Below are 15,634 nucleotides of genomic sequence, written 5' to 3' on the forward strand. Positions count from 1 at the left end.
GAGCGCGGTCGCCACTCGCCCGGTGAGAGCTGCGGCGGCGGCACAGGGGGCAGCCGCCAGCCGCAAACGGCCGCGGGTCGCGTCAGGCGCCGCGCCGGGCACCCCAAGCCAGGGGCCTCAGCTGACTGTGGCTACATGGCTAATGACTACCGCTCCCGGCGTGCCGCGGGGACTACAACTCCCGGCGTGCCTCGCGCGCGGAGTAGGGGGGCGGGGGAGCGGGCGGGGGAGCGGGCGGGGGAGCGGGCGGGGGAGCGGGCGGGGGAGCGGGCGGGGCCTCGCGCTCGCCGGCCGGTGCAGACCGGCGGCGGTGGCGATGGAGGCGGCGGCGCTCGGCTGCTGGGGCGCCCTGCTGGGGACGGTGGTGTCGCTGCCGCTGCTCCTGCTCGCGGCAGCCCCCTACATCAGGTGGGTCTGCGGAGCCGGCGCTGCCCCTCCGTGCGGGGCCGGGAGCGGTGCGGGTGCCTGTGCCGTTATCTCGAGGCGCCGGGTAACGCACCCGCTGTGGCTCTGTAGCTGCCAGCCTCGTGCGGGGGTCGCAGCCTGCTCTGCCTGAGCCGCTGTGCGCGGACGCTTTCCGTGGCGAGGCATCTCCGCTCGGTAACAGTAATGATGATGGTGATAACAAAAGCTATTCGCTCAGCGGCCGCGCAGGCAATACAGAGGCGCATCCGTTCTTCAGTAGCACCTTCGGTGTCTGGCAAGAAAAATGCTGTTAAAGCCTCCTGGTTATTGGAGTCTTCTTCCCCCTCAGGATTTCGTTTTTCTTCTTTACTTATTTATTTATTTTTTTTATTAACAGTAAGTAAAAGGGTTTTTTTTTTCCTCGCTGGGCTAAAGCGTCACTTGAACTTCTCTAGCTCCCGCGCCTGAAAGCTGATGTATCGGAAACCCTCTCAGGGGTGCGCTGGGCTCGGGGTACTGCGAGCCCTCAGCTCAGCTTTCCCCTCGCCGAGCCGCGGGGAGAGGGACAATAAAACGCCAGAACCGCGAGCAGCAAGCAGGCTCGTCGCCCGTTCCGCCCCTAGGGAGGCAGCTCTCGTTGCTCCCAGCGGTCTCCTTTTCCCCCCAAGCTCTGGCCGCTGGAAAACTGCGGAATCTCCCGGGCGCGGAGTCGCCGCCCGTTCCGGAGTCCGGCGGCCCCGGGACGGCGGTGGCCGCGCGGTGGCTTGCGAGGGCGGGACCACCGCCTCGCCCGCGCCCATTGGCTGAGCCGCCGGAGGGCCCACGGCGGCAGCCAATGGGGAGCCGTGGCTCCACTTGAGGTAACGGCGCGGCCGGTGCCGCCCGCCGTCTCTGCCCCGGCCGGCGGTGGGGGTGGCCGTTGAGATGACGGTTGGGAATGGCAGGGACCTGCCTGGGAACCGCGGGATTTGCCCGGCCCGTAAAAGATTTGCCTCGCTGTTCTGAATGCAGTGATTGGGCCAGCTTCTGGGGCAGAGCCAACCCAAGAGCCATAAGTGATAAGGCTGAGCCTCATAACCAGAAAAATCTGACCCTTGGATCTTTCTGTGTTACCCTCTTGTTCTTGTTTTCTTCTCCTCCAGGAGGTATGTTGCTGGAGGACAGTGTAAGTCAACGGCTAAACTAGATGGGAAGGTGGTAATAATCACAGGAGCCAACACAGGCATTGGGAAGGAGACAGCCAGAGACCTTGCACGAAGAGGCAAGTCACTGCCCTATGCCAGCAGGCATCTGCTTGTAATTGCTGTGTGTGTGTGTGTCTGCAGTCCTTTTTCTACATCTAAGGAGGATTACCTTGCAGTTTCATCTATGGAGTTGGAAATCCAATGGATAGCGCCTAGCTATCCTTCTTAGAGAAAAGCCCAGTTACAAGATATAATGGTGCTTTTAACTAATGTGTGCTGATAAGTGACTGGTGCATGGGTCTGAACAGCGTTTGAGGTTAGTAAGAGTGTTGGGCACACTTACATATTAGAGAGGAGCCCAAATGTTGCTTTTCCAGAGTGTGAAACCACTGAGTCACAAGTCCTGAGTTTCTCAACTGTTTTCATTGCTTTAACTCTGAAAATGTGTCTTGTGACATGAGAAATCTCTGCACTACAACCCTTCTGAGAGGACGGGGGAAGTCCTTGGTATCACTGAGCTGCAACTGTAAGAAGCTGGGAAATGGCTTAGTTTCACTAGTGTGTATTTTTCGTTATTCTTGTTTCAGGCTAAATTGGCTTAAATGCTTTTTGGGTGGCAGGTGTAGGGATTAACCTACCTGTTTGTAATTGGCTAAGAAACTGTTCTGGCTGAGGTCTTCAAGGCAAGAAGGTCAGCGAATGGGGTGAGGTTGGTGCAGTTCCATGTCCAAACAGTAGCAAGGCTGCGAACATACTCCTAGCAGGCACTCACACAAACATGTATTTAGAACATGGATACACAAGGTTGGCCGCATAGATCAGCTCCAAGAGGAGTTGATCCAACACGCAGCACCACACAAGCAGGAACAGCAGCCTCATCCTGTTCCTGCCTTGGGCTGCTCAGGAGGAAGGCCCATTAGTAGGACACGTACACAGCATGTGGATCCCTCCAGCAGCTGGGCTTAGACACTCAGGCCATTCCTGATCCCCAGTCACCCCAGTTCTTGGCACCTGGACATACTAGCCTGTGAAGTCTGCAGCCCCCCCCTCCACTTGCCAGTACAGAGCCCTCACTTGTGCCCACACACACATACGCTGTAGGTGTGTACAGTAGCTAACCTTGCACATGTAGTCAGTCCATCCAGTCCTACACCTTTCTTTTCCAGGGGCCTCAGCCCTAGATCTACACACGCATATGTGTGCGTCTTGACCCCTATGGTCTCCCTGGTCATAGGGACTGGACTCCTTCCAGTCAATTTTAGGGTCTTGTGTTCCCTACCCCTCTCTCCCAGTCAACACCCTCAGACTCCTCAGTCGCTGTCAGTTGGCCAGAATTCCCTGGTTCCCACAATAGCCAAGCGCTCCTGTGTTCTTGCCGTTTTGAGAGAGAGAGTGCACACACATGGGTTTCCCAATCAACCCCAGCTGCTACAATTTCCCTGGCAGTTGTCCAGGACTCCCCAGCCCCTCTGGGTAGCCAGCTCTCCCTGTGGTCTCCCCCTTAGAGATCCACACATGTACCCAGGTCACTTCCACTGGTCGACTCATCATAGAGGGTAGATGCTGTCCTGGGAGGAGCAGGACAGGGAGTTGGTTCTCTGAGGAAGTGATTTGGGTTCCTCTGTTTTCCACTGTGCCTCTGTGCTTGTGGAGAAGAACCTGAGATGGGCCTGGGAGCAGCCAGACAAGGTGTTACTTGGGTTCCCTCAGTTGCCATTGTCCTTTGGTGCCTCTTTGTGCTTTTGAAGATGAGCTTTTACCACATAACCTAGCAGGGTCCAAGTAGGTGTGTGTGTGGACTGACACTGGCATCATAGGCACAGTTTACAGCCCAGTCATACCAGTACACATGCTTGACCTGGAAAAAGCTGGATAGAAGCATTTCCAGTGTGCATTTTCCTGGCCCAAGGATGACTCTGGTCTGCACTAGAGCTTGCAACATATGGGTTGATACCAGTTCCCTAAGCTAACGAATTGTTTGTAGGTGCTCTGGGCAGGCTTGCCAGAGCCCTGATCCTCCAGTCCGCTCCCAGTGGTCTCAGCCTGTGCTCCTGCGTCTTTCCCTCTTGCAGGTGCCAGGGTGATTCTTGCCTGCAGAGACATAGCCAAGGGAGAAGCTGCAGCAAATGAAATCCGTGCTGAAACAGGGAACCAGCAGGTCATTGTGAAAAAACTGGACTTGGCTGATACAAAGTCCATCCGGGAGTTTGCTGATAATGTTCTAGCAGGTACAGCCCCTACATCCTTCTTTTCAATGGAAATATGTCAAGAACCACTTTCTGCTCTTCAGAGTGAGGAGGGGTCTGGAAGAGCTCTGTTTCCATACCTGCTGTTAACTTGCTGGGTGATGTTGTGTATTCCACAGGGATTTTAAGGGTAGAAGCTGAGGGTGTCGTGCAAGTGATGCCCGCTGCTGGATTTGTGTATGAAAATATCTTCCCCTTCACTATATGGACCTTGTTTGCCACAAATTGAATTTTTGTGTGTGACAACTCCATTCTGGGCAAGGGCAGAAAAATGCGGCTGCCCTGGAGGCCAATTCTACCCTCCAGAGCTATTGACAGAGCCAGACAAGAGGAGGGGGTTCTGTTCTGATGCCAGTGGATTACGGCAGATGCCAGTTCCTGGCGTGCATATCCTGTACCACGTTGGTACCATGGGTTGACAGCAGGGGCTTGTCAGAGGCCATGAAGTAGTCTGTGGTAGGAGGCTTGTTCTGATTTTACTAAGGAAATATGGCTGCAACTCAAGCAGGGGTTTTGTAACTGTCTTTTGTCTCTGTTGTCTGGTTGAATGGTGTCCGTTCTTTCTCGCAGAGGAGAAGGAACTCCATATCCTTATTAACAATGCTGGAGTGATGCTTTGCCCTTACTCCAAGACAGCTGATGGCTTTGAGATGCACCTGGGAGTCAATCACCTCGGTAAGACCCTTGGAGTCAAGTGGTAAAATGTCAAAGGGGATTCTGCTTCTGGATTTTTCTCTTCCTCATTCTTCCTTTCTGGTAAAGTATTGAAGACCTGATCTAGATCTCTGGAGATAGAAGCTAGTTTCCTCAAGACTGACATGTCATTGGAAGGAGTAATGCAGTGTATTTCCTTATTGTGGGTTTGGTTTCTAATCTCTAGATAGCAGCTGGGGCACGTGAAATATGTGATAGCTCCAAGCTTTAGAAGCTGAGGAGCAGAATTTAATGGTCCCATGAAAGCTGAGCTGTTGACTGAGTATGCCGCCTTTCTCCTGGGCTCGAGGTGATGGTAGTAGTTAGCTATAGCATGCAAACAGCATGTTGAAAACACTTGGAAATGCCAGCAGGGAAAGACCAGAAAAGGTGAAATATCCTAACTTTTCCTCTCTTCCTTAAGGTCACTTTCTCTTGACCTTCCTCTTGCTGGAGCGTCTCAAGCAGTCTGCCCCAGCCCGTATAGTGAACGTGTCCTCCCTGGCTCATCACGGGGGCCGCATCCGCTTCCATGACCTTCATGGAGAGAAGAGCTACAACCGCGGCCTTGCCTACTGCCACAGCAAGCTGGCTAACGTGCTCTTCACGCGGGAGCTGGCGAGGCGCCTGCAAGGCAAGTCACCCAGCGGAGAGGGCTGTTTTGTTGCTTGTGTTTTGAGCACTGTGTATGAGGGGGGGGGGTGGGGATTAAAAAGAAGTCTAGAAATTGGATGAAAAAAATGAACTGGTTGAGCAAAGGTCACTGGTAGCTGGTTCATTCAGGAAGAAAAATAGCTGCTCTCTGTGGACCTAGGAGAAATAAAGCAGTAATCATCTTTTCAGCAACCAGGCAGAGTAGCTCATTAGATTTGCACAGTTGAACAGATTTTACTTTTCTTTGATGCTTGTCCAAAAGGTAACTGCATTTGAGCACACAACTGGCTTGTGGGGTAGAAGCTGAAGGGACTTAGAACTGAACATAATGTTTGACAAGTGCAGTCTATAAGGAAGAGCTATGGCATTCTCAGCTGTCTTCAATGTTGAAGAGCAGTAAAACAGAAGCATAGGACTAGGCAGACCCTCTTAAATTAGTCACAGCATCTCTGTCACAGCAATATTATTCAGGTATATTTCATATACCAAATTAAGTAGTATTAATTTTACTAAAACAGAATCAGTGTTTTCTCTAGGAAATACAGTAAATAAAAAAGATCTGTTTCTCTCAAGCCTGCTGGAAACTGCTGCTATTTTTGCATTCAGGTCTTCTAGCAAGTTGTTTTGCGAAGACTTCTAGTAACTCTGTGGTTTTGGAAAGGAGTGGGGGAAACTCCAGCAAGCAGTGAGGACTTCATTAGCTCTCCCAATATCCATGCTTGGACTTCTCCTTTTAAGCTATTGAGTATTTTCTGAGGCAAAGAGGATGTTACCGTTTTGTATGAGGCAAGCCTGATGGAGGCTGATTTGTCCCGAATCGTTTTTTCCGCAGGTACTAAAGTCACAGCAAACTCTCTGCACCCTGGCTCTGTCTGTTCCGAGCTGGTGCGGCACTCCTTCCTAATGACGTGGCTCTGGAAGGCGTTCTCCTTCTTCCTGAAGACTCCCCGCGAAGGGGCACAGACCAGTGTGTACTGTGCAGTGGCAGAGGAGCTAGACTCGGTGACAGGACAGTATTTCAGGTGGGTAGAAGTTGCTGATATGATGTGAAGTTGTGGAGATAATGGGAAAGCAACCTTGCTTGAGTGGGAAAGTAAGTATTAGTGCGATTCTTTACTGCAGAGGGGACTGCAATAGGTCACCCAAATAGCTGAAGGTGATAGAAATATGGGCCCTACTCCTTCCAGGTCTGTTCCAAGCAGCGCTGTGTTCCCAGGAACCCCCGAGCTGTGCAACACCTCAGGCAGTAGCAGTCCCCACCATGCTAGGAGAGGAAATGCAGGAGAGACTGTCACAGGCTCTGCGCTCTCATTCTCTCTGCTTCAAACTGGGGCTGACCACCCCAGTAGAGCTGTTTAGTTAATGAAGGCACTGGAGTCAACCATGGGGAAGAGCAGGTTGGTTTTCTCTGTAATTTTAGCTTGTTGGAGGAGAAAGCCCATCCACTCACAGGCAGTTGGGATGCTTGATTTAATTCCTTCCAGGGAGTCCAGATGTGGTCAAGGTTATTGAGAGGAGCAAAAATGGGTGCTTTTGCTCCTATGGGAAAGATTTTTCAGTCTAAGTTTTAGAGCTAGGCATATAACAAAATGATTTGATCCTTCAGAGTAAGATGCACGAGCTGGGAGGCTCCTCAGGGAAAGCTCATCACTCTGGTCTGCAAATTGTCTTTTCTAACTCCCACTACAAATCCCTTTTTTGTTTTTTCTTTTATCTTTTTTTTTTCTCCCCTTCATAATCACTCCCTGACAAAAATTAGAACCCAGAGCAGTTCCAAGTCATGATGAAAGTGCCCTTTAAAGAGCTTCATCAAGCCTCATAGGAAGCCGACAAGCACATGTGAGAGCAGCGTAACAGTCCCACTGCTGGGAAGCAAATATGGAAATCTGTTTTTCTTGGTTGTTGCCTTGTTTTTAGCACAGATACTGTGGGAGCCTGAACTTCTTTGCAGAGCTTTCCTCTCTTGTGCTAAGTGACCAGATTATTCTCTGTAATGGCTTTGTCTGATCTTCACTTGGAGCTAATCAGACTTGAGTATATAAATAGGTGCCTTAATCTTCCCTGCATGATTGTCTCTCCCATCTTATAAACAGAGCATTCATGTGCTGGAGAACAGAAAATGTATGTAGGTTTTAACTTCATCATAGAAGAAACAGTTGTGGACTTAGAAACAAATAGCTGAAACACTAATTCACAAATGTACCTGGCTTTACAGTGGACTGGCCTAAAATACTTTCCAGGCAATAGAATATAAAGCATCAGTATAAAACATAAAAAAAATCCTTATCTGCTACAGCAAGCCAGGCAAAGCCCCCCCAGTCTCTCGGGGATCACCACAGGCTGTGCAATATGGTACACACAGCCACTATGCTCGGCCGAGTCCAGAAAAGTTAGAAATAGCAGCAATGTAGCTCCCTCTGATGAGGGAGCTGCTCATTTGCAGCATACAACTAGTAGGATAAGAATGCACTATCCTTGTTCCAGATCGCATACAGAGGAGAGAAGAAAAAGGCATAAGATAAAACTCTACATGGCTATTACAGTATTGCCATCCTGGGGCAGGCATCCTCTGCCTTTGGTGAATGGCAATGGAATGGAATGAATTAAATTTGATAAATAGTTTTGAATAAAGGGCTGTACAAGTGGTTTTTTTGCAGTGCTTGCTGGAAAAGCTGATTTTGAATAAGCTTGGCTAGCACTTATAATTCTTTTTAGCAGCTATAAACAAATGCAAAGCCAGTTCCAGGTACTGTCAGGGAAGATTCCCCTTCCCTAGGCAGGTAGAAAGGAAGCCTTCCCAAGGTGGCTTTTCCCAAGCTCATCTGCTAATTATCCTCCCATCCTCACACCCTTAACTGCACTTGGTTTTAAGGTGACAAAAAGCAGCTCCTCTCTCATTACTACCGCCTATTCTAATGCTGACAGAGATAGTTGACTTTATCCATCTATGTACATATACATTATTTTTTATTGTTTCCCTTACAGCGATTGCCAGCCAGCATATGTATCTCCCCGAGGTCGGGATGATGAGACAGCAAAGCAGCTCTGGAGTGTGAGCTGTGAGCTCCTAGGCATCCAGTGGGACTGAGCAGTGCAGGGCTCAAGCATGTATATGCCTGACTGTGGTGATGCTTCTCTTCCTGGGAGGAACACTGCTGAGAGAGCCCAAGACAAGAACTTTGGCCCTTCCACATGCCCTGATGGTTCCATGGACACAACTGAGTATGAATTTCTGGAATACTATGCTTAAGGAGTGAGATTAGTAAGCAGCCCCTTTCCTAGCTGGAGACTTAAGAGCACAAATTCAGATATTACTTATATATACTTGACATTCTATAGCCAGGTGCTAATTGTGCTCCAGCTCTAGAATAGAAATGGGAGTTGCAGTCTCATTTTTAGATTATGAATCAACAAAGACTTCCCCTGTGAGATTTTTTTTCTTTTATGGTGGTGGTGTTTTTGTTTTTGTCCACAGGAGTAATAATAGTAAGGTAGGACCATAAATTCTCAATTCCTAGTATTTGACTGACAGAAGTACTTTTTAGAGGGTTAAGGTTTCTGGCAATTCTATGCAATACAAATGCTCTCTAGGCCATAGAAACAGGTGCTGGCCTTTTCGTGCCAAGCATTAGTTAAAGTTTGTAACTGAAATTATGTATTGTTCCAAAGAGGCTCTGCGAGAAGCTGGCCCATAGCTACTGCAGCAGCATGGCCACCGGTAACTACTGGCTGGCCTAAGTGACTAGGGGGCTGAGGACCATGGTTTTGGTGCAGCTGAGGGGAGGTTAAATGCTGCAACCCTGCTTAAGCAAGAAAACTTGCCTCAAAAAAACAGCATTGCTGCTTTGAAGCATTAAGCAAAGACAATGTAAAAATTGTCACAGCAAACTCACCAGCTGCACTTCAAATGACTTCAGACCCCAGAAGTACAAGAGAGCAGAATGAGTAAAGAACACTTCAACTAGACTGAAAGAGCTTTAACCAAACAACAAAACTTCCTTTGAGCTTTCAACTTTAACTGACAGCTGCTGCAGCAGGAAGGTAGCTGGAGCTGAGCAGTTAAAGCAGGGATCAGCACCATGCTTGCTAGGGGAGCTTAGCTGTCAGGCAACTAGGCTGGCCATGCAGAAGCAGGCAGCAGCCGTATGCTTGAAGGGCAGTTTGGGGACTCCTACACACTCAGGTCGCTGTTCCCCTTGAACTGAGCTCTTGGGCTCCTGACTTTGGTTCAAACTGCTACAGAGAGACCAGTAATCAGATCTTTGAAAGACCTATGCGGCTAGAAACAAGCGCTCACAGGATTATCTTCCCCTTCGGGGGCAGGCGGGGGGAAGCAAGCAACATAAGCATTCCACTGTGACAAAGCAGCAGTTTTAGAAAACAGATACTATTTTCATTGTTAATTCTGCTTGAAGGTTTCCATGCAGCTCAGTGCTGAGCTAATTCTGAGCAATACTCAATAAAGCCATTTTCTTTTTAGAGCAGGATACCCACTCTTCCTTCTGTAATGTTGAAGTAGTCAGTTGGTGCTGTTGCTCTATGCACCTGCCTTACCCTTGTAAGGAACACAGTTTGTGTTGCATTAAGTCCTGGCATATTTCTCTTTATCACACTCTGTTTCCTCCCTTATGTTGCACCTTGAAACCTTGAAGGTAGGGCAAAATCCACGACTAAGCAGGAGCAATAAATGATATCAGGCACCTGCACTGCACGCTTTGCTGTGGCACTGTTTAACACTCATCTTGAAAAGGGTTTAAGAGCAATGAGGGGAGGGAGAAAAAAAAAAAAAAGAAAAAAGAAGAAAACCAGTGTCTCTGGCCCAAACACTTTTATCCTGACGGTCAACAATTTTCTCAAAGGTCTGTAGATCTAACAGAAGGCAGCTAGCAGCATATTTCCAGACACACATGCACACACTCTTCCTTTTTGACCTTGGGCAAATTATCTATCCTTGCTAAAGGTGAGCTGTAAAATGAGGCAACTTAAGCTCATTTAGCTGCCTCAAAAAGAGGCCGTATCAGAGAGTCAGATTAACTTGTAAAGCCCTCTGAAGAAGATTAGGGGCCTGTGAGAGTGCATTTATAAGCTTTTAGGATGAAATAAATGGCAAGTGAGCTAAAATGTGATACTCCAACAGCTTTAAATATTGAATATACTGTTGCAAAGAGACATATTTTTGAACCACAGGGAGACTTCTTTCCCTTCCCTCAGCTGAGCACAGCAAAAAAAAGCAAAACATGGACCTAGAAAGAAAACCCCAGCTATGTAGACACAGGGAAAAAAAAACCCAAAAAACAGAAACTATGTTAAGAGATCTTCACTGATAGTACTTTATTTATGTATTTATGCATTGTAAACAAATCTTGGTAATTAATATAGGAGTTCTTTTTAACTGGCAGTATTGAATTCATTTTTGATGCGGAACATTTCTAAACCCATTGATATTTGCACTATCATGACACAAGGCAGTTAGTCAGGATCAGAATTCCAGTTCTGCTGGTAGGAGAAAGGTGCCTAGAGGTCCAGGTTTTGAACTATTAAACTACAACTAACACTGTATAAAGTGCAAAAGTACAGTGCAAAAAGGTCAAAGAGAAAGGCAGGCACAGAACTGACTGCTCTGCAGGGCAAGCTCCACACTCACTTTCTCTCTTCATGCCACGTACAGCTGTGAAGGACTGGAGCAGAAACACAGAGTGGAGCAGTGCCTAGCTGGATACCTAAAACAGTAGAAGCCCTCCCACCCTCCTGGAAATTAGAGATTTGGAAGTGATTGAAGACATGGATAGTGTCACGTTTTAGGATTAGCCTAACAGCTGTAATCTGATGAAAAAGCTAGGTCAGCTTGGCCAAGACCACAAAAGCAGCTTTCATGAGTCCTGCTCACTAATGAGATGGTGCAAAGCTGTGGCTGGCAAATTCCAAGAGCTAAATGTGGCCCTTTCCGGCTGCTCCGTGCCGTGCTGAGCCCCACGGCCGCGCGGGAAGCACCACTGCCCAGATGTGCACGTCCCTGCACCTCACTCCGAGGAGATGAAGCGAGTCCTCCGCATCTCCACAATGTCACTTCTGTCATGACAGTGAAGGTGGGGAGACTGCAAGGCCCTTTCTGACAGTCTAATTACCTTATGTATTAAAACTATTTACAGTTATGTTACACTTCAGAAACTTTTTTTTGTAGAAAGTAGACAGCAGTTTAACATTACAAACACTCTACTACTTTTCCCATCTCTTGTACTAAAGTACATGTAGACTGCAAACACATACTCTTAGTTTATCCTCCACCCTTACAAAACAAACAAGGCAAAACAAAACAAAAACCTGCTACTCTATGCTTACACCCATTTCTCATGCCCCAATATTTGTGGTTGCACAAACAGCCACCTCTCCCAGCATCCCTGAACACAGCTACACAAAGATGCCTGTTTTTTCACAAAACCAAATAAACCTACCACTACTCATCTATTTCCAGTCACAGTAAACATCCACACACAAGAAAAAAAAAAATCAGTGCAAAAGCTACCTTGAGCTACAGAATACTTCATTTTCACCTGCTCTTACACACTCCAGAGCGAAGTCAGGCAATATATTCATCTGTACAGTTTATGTCCAATTAACAAAAATTCAGTCTGGTGCTCTATGTGCCTCACAGGACAGAAGTATTGTGCTAAGAAAAAAGAAAACAAAGCCATCGACCCCTTTATGACTGGGATACAAACTGCTTGCTCAATTTTAGCAGAGTTGTATCTTTCCATGGTTTCCACTGTATCTGATGTGAAATTGTGGAAGTTTATTGGCAACTGTTCAATGATAAGCCTGCATCAAAACGATTTATTTGATACATCACAGAGAAGAGAGAGGTAGGCTGGTTGTAATCATTTTAAAAGATTATTTCCCTTTTGTATTCCCCCTTTCCTGGATATCCCCTTTCAGCTTCATCTCTCCATTAAGGGCTTAAGTGCCATGTATATGTCAGATAGTGCAACTGGTAAGTAGAAACCTGCCTAGAAGAACCAGTTTCTACCTTTTCAAAACAGCTAGAGAAATTGAGCACACTGCACTAATGGGAAGGAAAAAAAGAAGAGTAAAAGTTTGTATAGAGGCTTTAAAAAAAAAAAAAAAAGGGAAAAAAAAAATCACCTTTTTGCTTCAGCTGCTATAAAAGATCTCCAATCTTCAGAAATTTTACAGGGAAACTCATAACCAAAAAAATGTATAAAAAAATGTATGTGTGTATGTATGTGTATATATATACACACATACATACACACATACATTTTTTTATATATATAAATATATATATATATATATAAAAATATATATATATATATATAAATATATATATATATATATATATTTTCTAGGCTACATCAAACTGATATGATGTTACCAGCCTCTTTTTGTAGGTTTTATGGGTTAAAATTAAGAACCGTAACAAAAAGATCATTGTCTTTCTAAAATACATGAGTTCCTTCTTCCATAAAGCTAAAAAGTTTTGTTTGTTCAGTTTGAAAGTCTCCACACACACACGCACGCACACACGCACACACACACACAGAAAGAAAGGCCAGAAAACACCCTGAGGTAGCAAGAAGCACTGGCACTACTGGCACTTGTACCTTAGTTCCCTTCCTTTCAGCCAGAGGAACATCAGCAGCTTCCGCTGGCCACCAGCGCGCTCCGAGATGCCCCTTTCACCAAGGGATCGCAGGGCTGCCCGCCTCGAGCTGTGGGAGCCGGCCCTTCCTGGAGGCTGCCAGAGCGGCTACTTCCTGCTGCCCTGGGCCTGCCGGCCTCTGGCCCGGGGCTGGTGGCCCAGGAGCCACTGGGCGCAGATGGCCTGCACGATGTCGTCGCCGCCGCGCTGCGCCAGCTGCCGCACGTGCTGCACCAGCTGCACCGCGCGCGCCGCCTCCTGCCGCACCGACACCAGGTAGGCTGAGCGCAGCTTGTTGCACATCAGGTAGGCCTGGATCTGAAACACAAAGGGCCGAGGCAGCTTTGTTAGAAGGCTGCAGGAACGGAACTTGCAACAAGCTCAAGAACAAGTTCCCTGGAAAAGTGTAGCACAGAAGCTTGTCGTTTAAGACACAGCCAACTTGTTATGGAGCAGAATGCACCATGGAGCAGATTTCACTGGAAGAGATAAATTGATGTATTTTAAGGCTCTGTCTCTTATGGGAACTCCTTTACAATATCCCTAGGGAATCAACATCAGGAATCTTTTGTGCATTAATTTTCCTACTCTCATTTCAAAGATTCTAGATGAGTCATCTTCATCTACAGCTTCGTCCTTGAAAAGGACGCACCTGCCAGCAATAAACCCTGTACAAGTGCAGAATTAAAGGGCTATTTTTTCAATCTGCGTAAAACATTTACTTTTATTACTTGGAGCAGGACAGAGGATAATACCTAGCTACGCCACTGATCCCTCACGTGATCTGTGGGGATCCACACGCTCTAAGAGCCACAGCCTCACCACCTACAAACACACATCTGGAGTCCACATATTTACCTGGAACTCTCCAGTGGTTTGACAGGCTGATATTAAAGCATTTGCTTTAACTGTGCTTTTACTTACTTTGTTTTCATCACTGTCCATATCCTGAATCAGATTATCAAGATCCTGCATCAAAGAAAAGGAAAAAGGTGTTCATACTTAGGACAACTACAGTTTCCAAACCCTTCCTCTTACAATTGTTCCCTATGAAGACAGGAAATTTTTCTCTCCACAAACCCCTCTCTGCCAGGGAAGCTTGGTGGAAGGGAATGCCTCCACCCCAGGCAAGAGCATTGCAGGATCCTGCTGGGCAAAGGTTCTCCCCACGTTACAGGTACTCCTTTGGACAGCTGGGGCATGCAGTGGTTCCTTACTGCTGCTTTTCAGAGTTAACTAACTTTAGACAAAGGACCCAGAGCACCCCCAGCTTTAAGCAATGCATGTGGCACAGGGCCAGAAGATTTGAAGGAGGTGCTAGAAGGGCAACCTCTGGACAGTTTCTGTATCCTGTTATATTTCTAAATGGAGACACCGCAGGAGAGCATTACCTCAGCAGGAATGTTCTTGGACTCGCTTAGACAGTTTAGGATGATGTTATCCCCATCGTTTTTGGCCGCAGCTCCAGACTCGTTGACACATTTGAGGAGCTGCCGGATCTCGCTGTACTTCTGCTGCTTCACCAGCTGCTTGGCCACTTTGCTGTACACTTCCGTAGCCTCCAGTTGGAAGTCCTAAAGGTGTTGGAACATCAGAGCAACACAGTGAAGGCCCTCATCACGTTCCTGCAGGATCTGTGCAGCAGAGTATCTCTGCTTAAGACAGGGTATCACAGCATGCTCCAAAAAGCTAAAGCTGTTTTGGGGGCCTGTATTTTCCCAGTGGCCATAGCTCAGAACTGGCTCAAAGCTTCTCCATAACCAGACCAATAAAATCCACTTTTGCTCAAGAGCGGGCGCGCTGTTACCTTCTCCCTTTCTGGGGTGGCGCACGGCAGTTCAGCTTCTGGCTCATCACCTCTCCCAGGCAGAGGCTCCGCACAAGGCAGACCCCTCCTCGCCTCCCCCTCACCCCTAGGGCTCCTGTTCGGGTCTCCCAGCCCGCTCCAGTGGCAGCCATCCCTCGGACACCCTGGGAGTCACCGGGCCACAGCACACCTCCCAGAGCAGGGAGGAAGCAGCAAAACTTGGGACTGACGCTGTCATGAGTACGGAAGGGAAAGAAACCAAGGGAAGGAAGCAGAGGTGGTGCTGGTGAGCTGGACTTGCTATTCCATTTTTACAGAGTGGGCAATGACTGTTCTTGCGCTAAGAAATGCTCTTTTACTAAGGCTCTCCATATCTTACTCCAAAGTGTAGTGCTGCCCTCTACATCCATACTTGCCAGAAGCAGCATGACCTGCCTCAGTCAAAAACGCAGCAGGCAGCAAGGTGACAGGCACTTTCTGCAGTGAGCCCCCTCTGTCCAGAAGTGACCTTGACACCTCTGTCCCACATGGGAGGCAACTCCACACTGCTCTGCTTGAAGGAATATTTTCAGCAACTCCTAATGTTTGGTTGTATTGGCACAAAAAGGTTAGAGGCTAATGTGCCATGACTGACAAGCACCTCAGCGTCAACACAGACATGAGGAAGGACAGGCCTCCAAAGGCAGCTTTCAATTAAGTAGCTTGGCTCTCCCAGCCAGGGGAGGAGTATGGAAATAGCCCAGGCCTTATTTATTCACTTCATCTTTGCAAGCAAGTTTCTGCAGTTCGTGACAGCCAAGTCAAAGCTCTCAGCTTCTATCTGTGATTGTGTTTTGCCAACACAAGCCACTGAACAAGCTGCAAGGCAAAATAAAAGCCATACTCGATTCCCTTGTGAGACTATTACCTGTATCCTGCTGAAGCAAAATCTTAATTGCTTGACCCAAAACACGTTCCTCCAAACACAAGGACAGTTTAAGACTTAACT

General features: G+C 47.7%; 2 protein-coding genes across 2 annotated transcripts in view; one reads left to right on the top strand and one right to left on the bottom strand.

Annotated features, from left to right (window-relative positions):
• Positions 1 to 280: 280 nt before the first annotated feature.
• Positions 281 to 8,844, top strand: LOC104575520 (retinol dehydrogenase 12). The gene is made up of 7 exons (XM_088536573.1): positions 281 to 408; positions 1,548 to 1,666; positions 3,662 to 3,817; positions 4,406 to 4,510; positions 4,953 to 5,162; positions 6,015 to 6,204; positions 8,168 to 8,844. The coding sequence occupies exons 1-7, from the start codon at positions 317 to 319 to the stop codon at positions 8,268 to 8,270; spliced, it is 975 nt and encodes a 324-aa protein (XP_088392699.1). The 5' UTR covers positions 281 to 316; the 3' UTR covers positions 8,271 to 8,844.
• Positions 8,845 to 12,947: 4,103 nt separating this feature from the next.
• ZFYVE26 (zinc finger FYVE-type containing 26) overlaps positions 12,948 to 15,634 on the bottom strand; it is a 37,406-nt gene continuing 34,719 nt past the window's right edge. Inside the window, 3 exon segments of the mRNA XM_088536586.1 lie at positions 12,948 to 13,157; positions 13,764 to 13,808; positions 14,231 to 14,413. Of these exon segments, the coding sequence (XP_088392712.1) occupies positions 12,948 to 13,157; positions 13,764 to 13,808; positions 14,231 to 14,413 (438 nt within the window).

This window comes from Tinamus guttatus, unplaced genomic scaffold, assembly GCF_059628265.1.
Source record: "Tinamus guttatus ecotype Peru unplaced genomic scaffold, ASM5962826v1 Tinamus_guttatus_pri_ptg000676l, whole genome shotgun sequence".
In the NCBI taxonomy this organism is placed as follows: Eukaryota; Metazoa; Chordata; class Aves; order Tinamiformes; family Tinamidae; genus Tinamus; species Tinamus guttatus.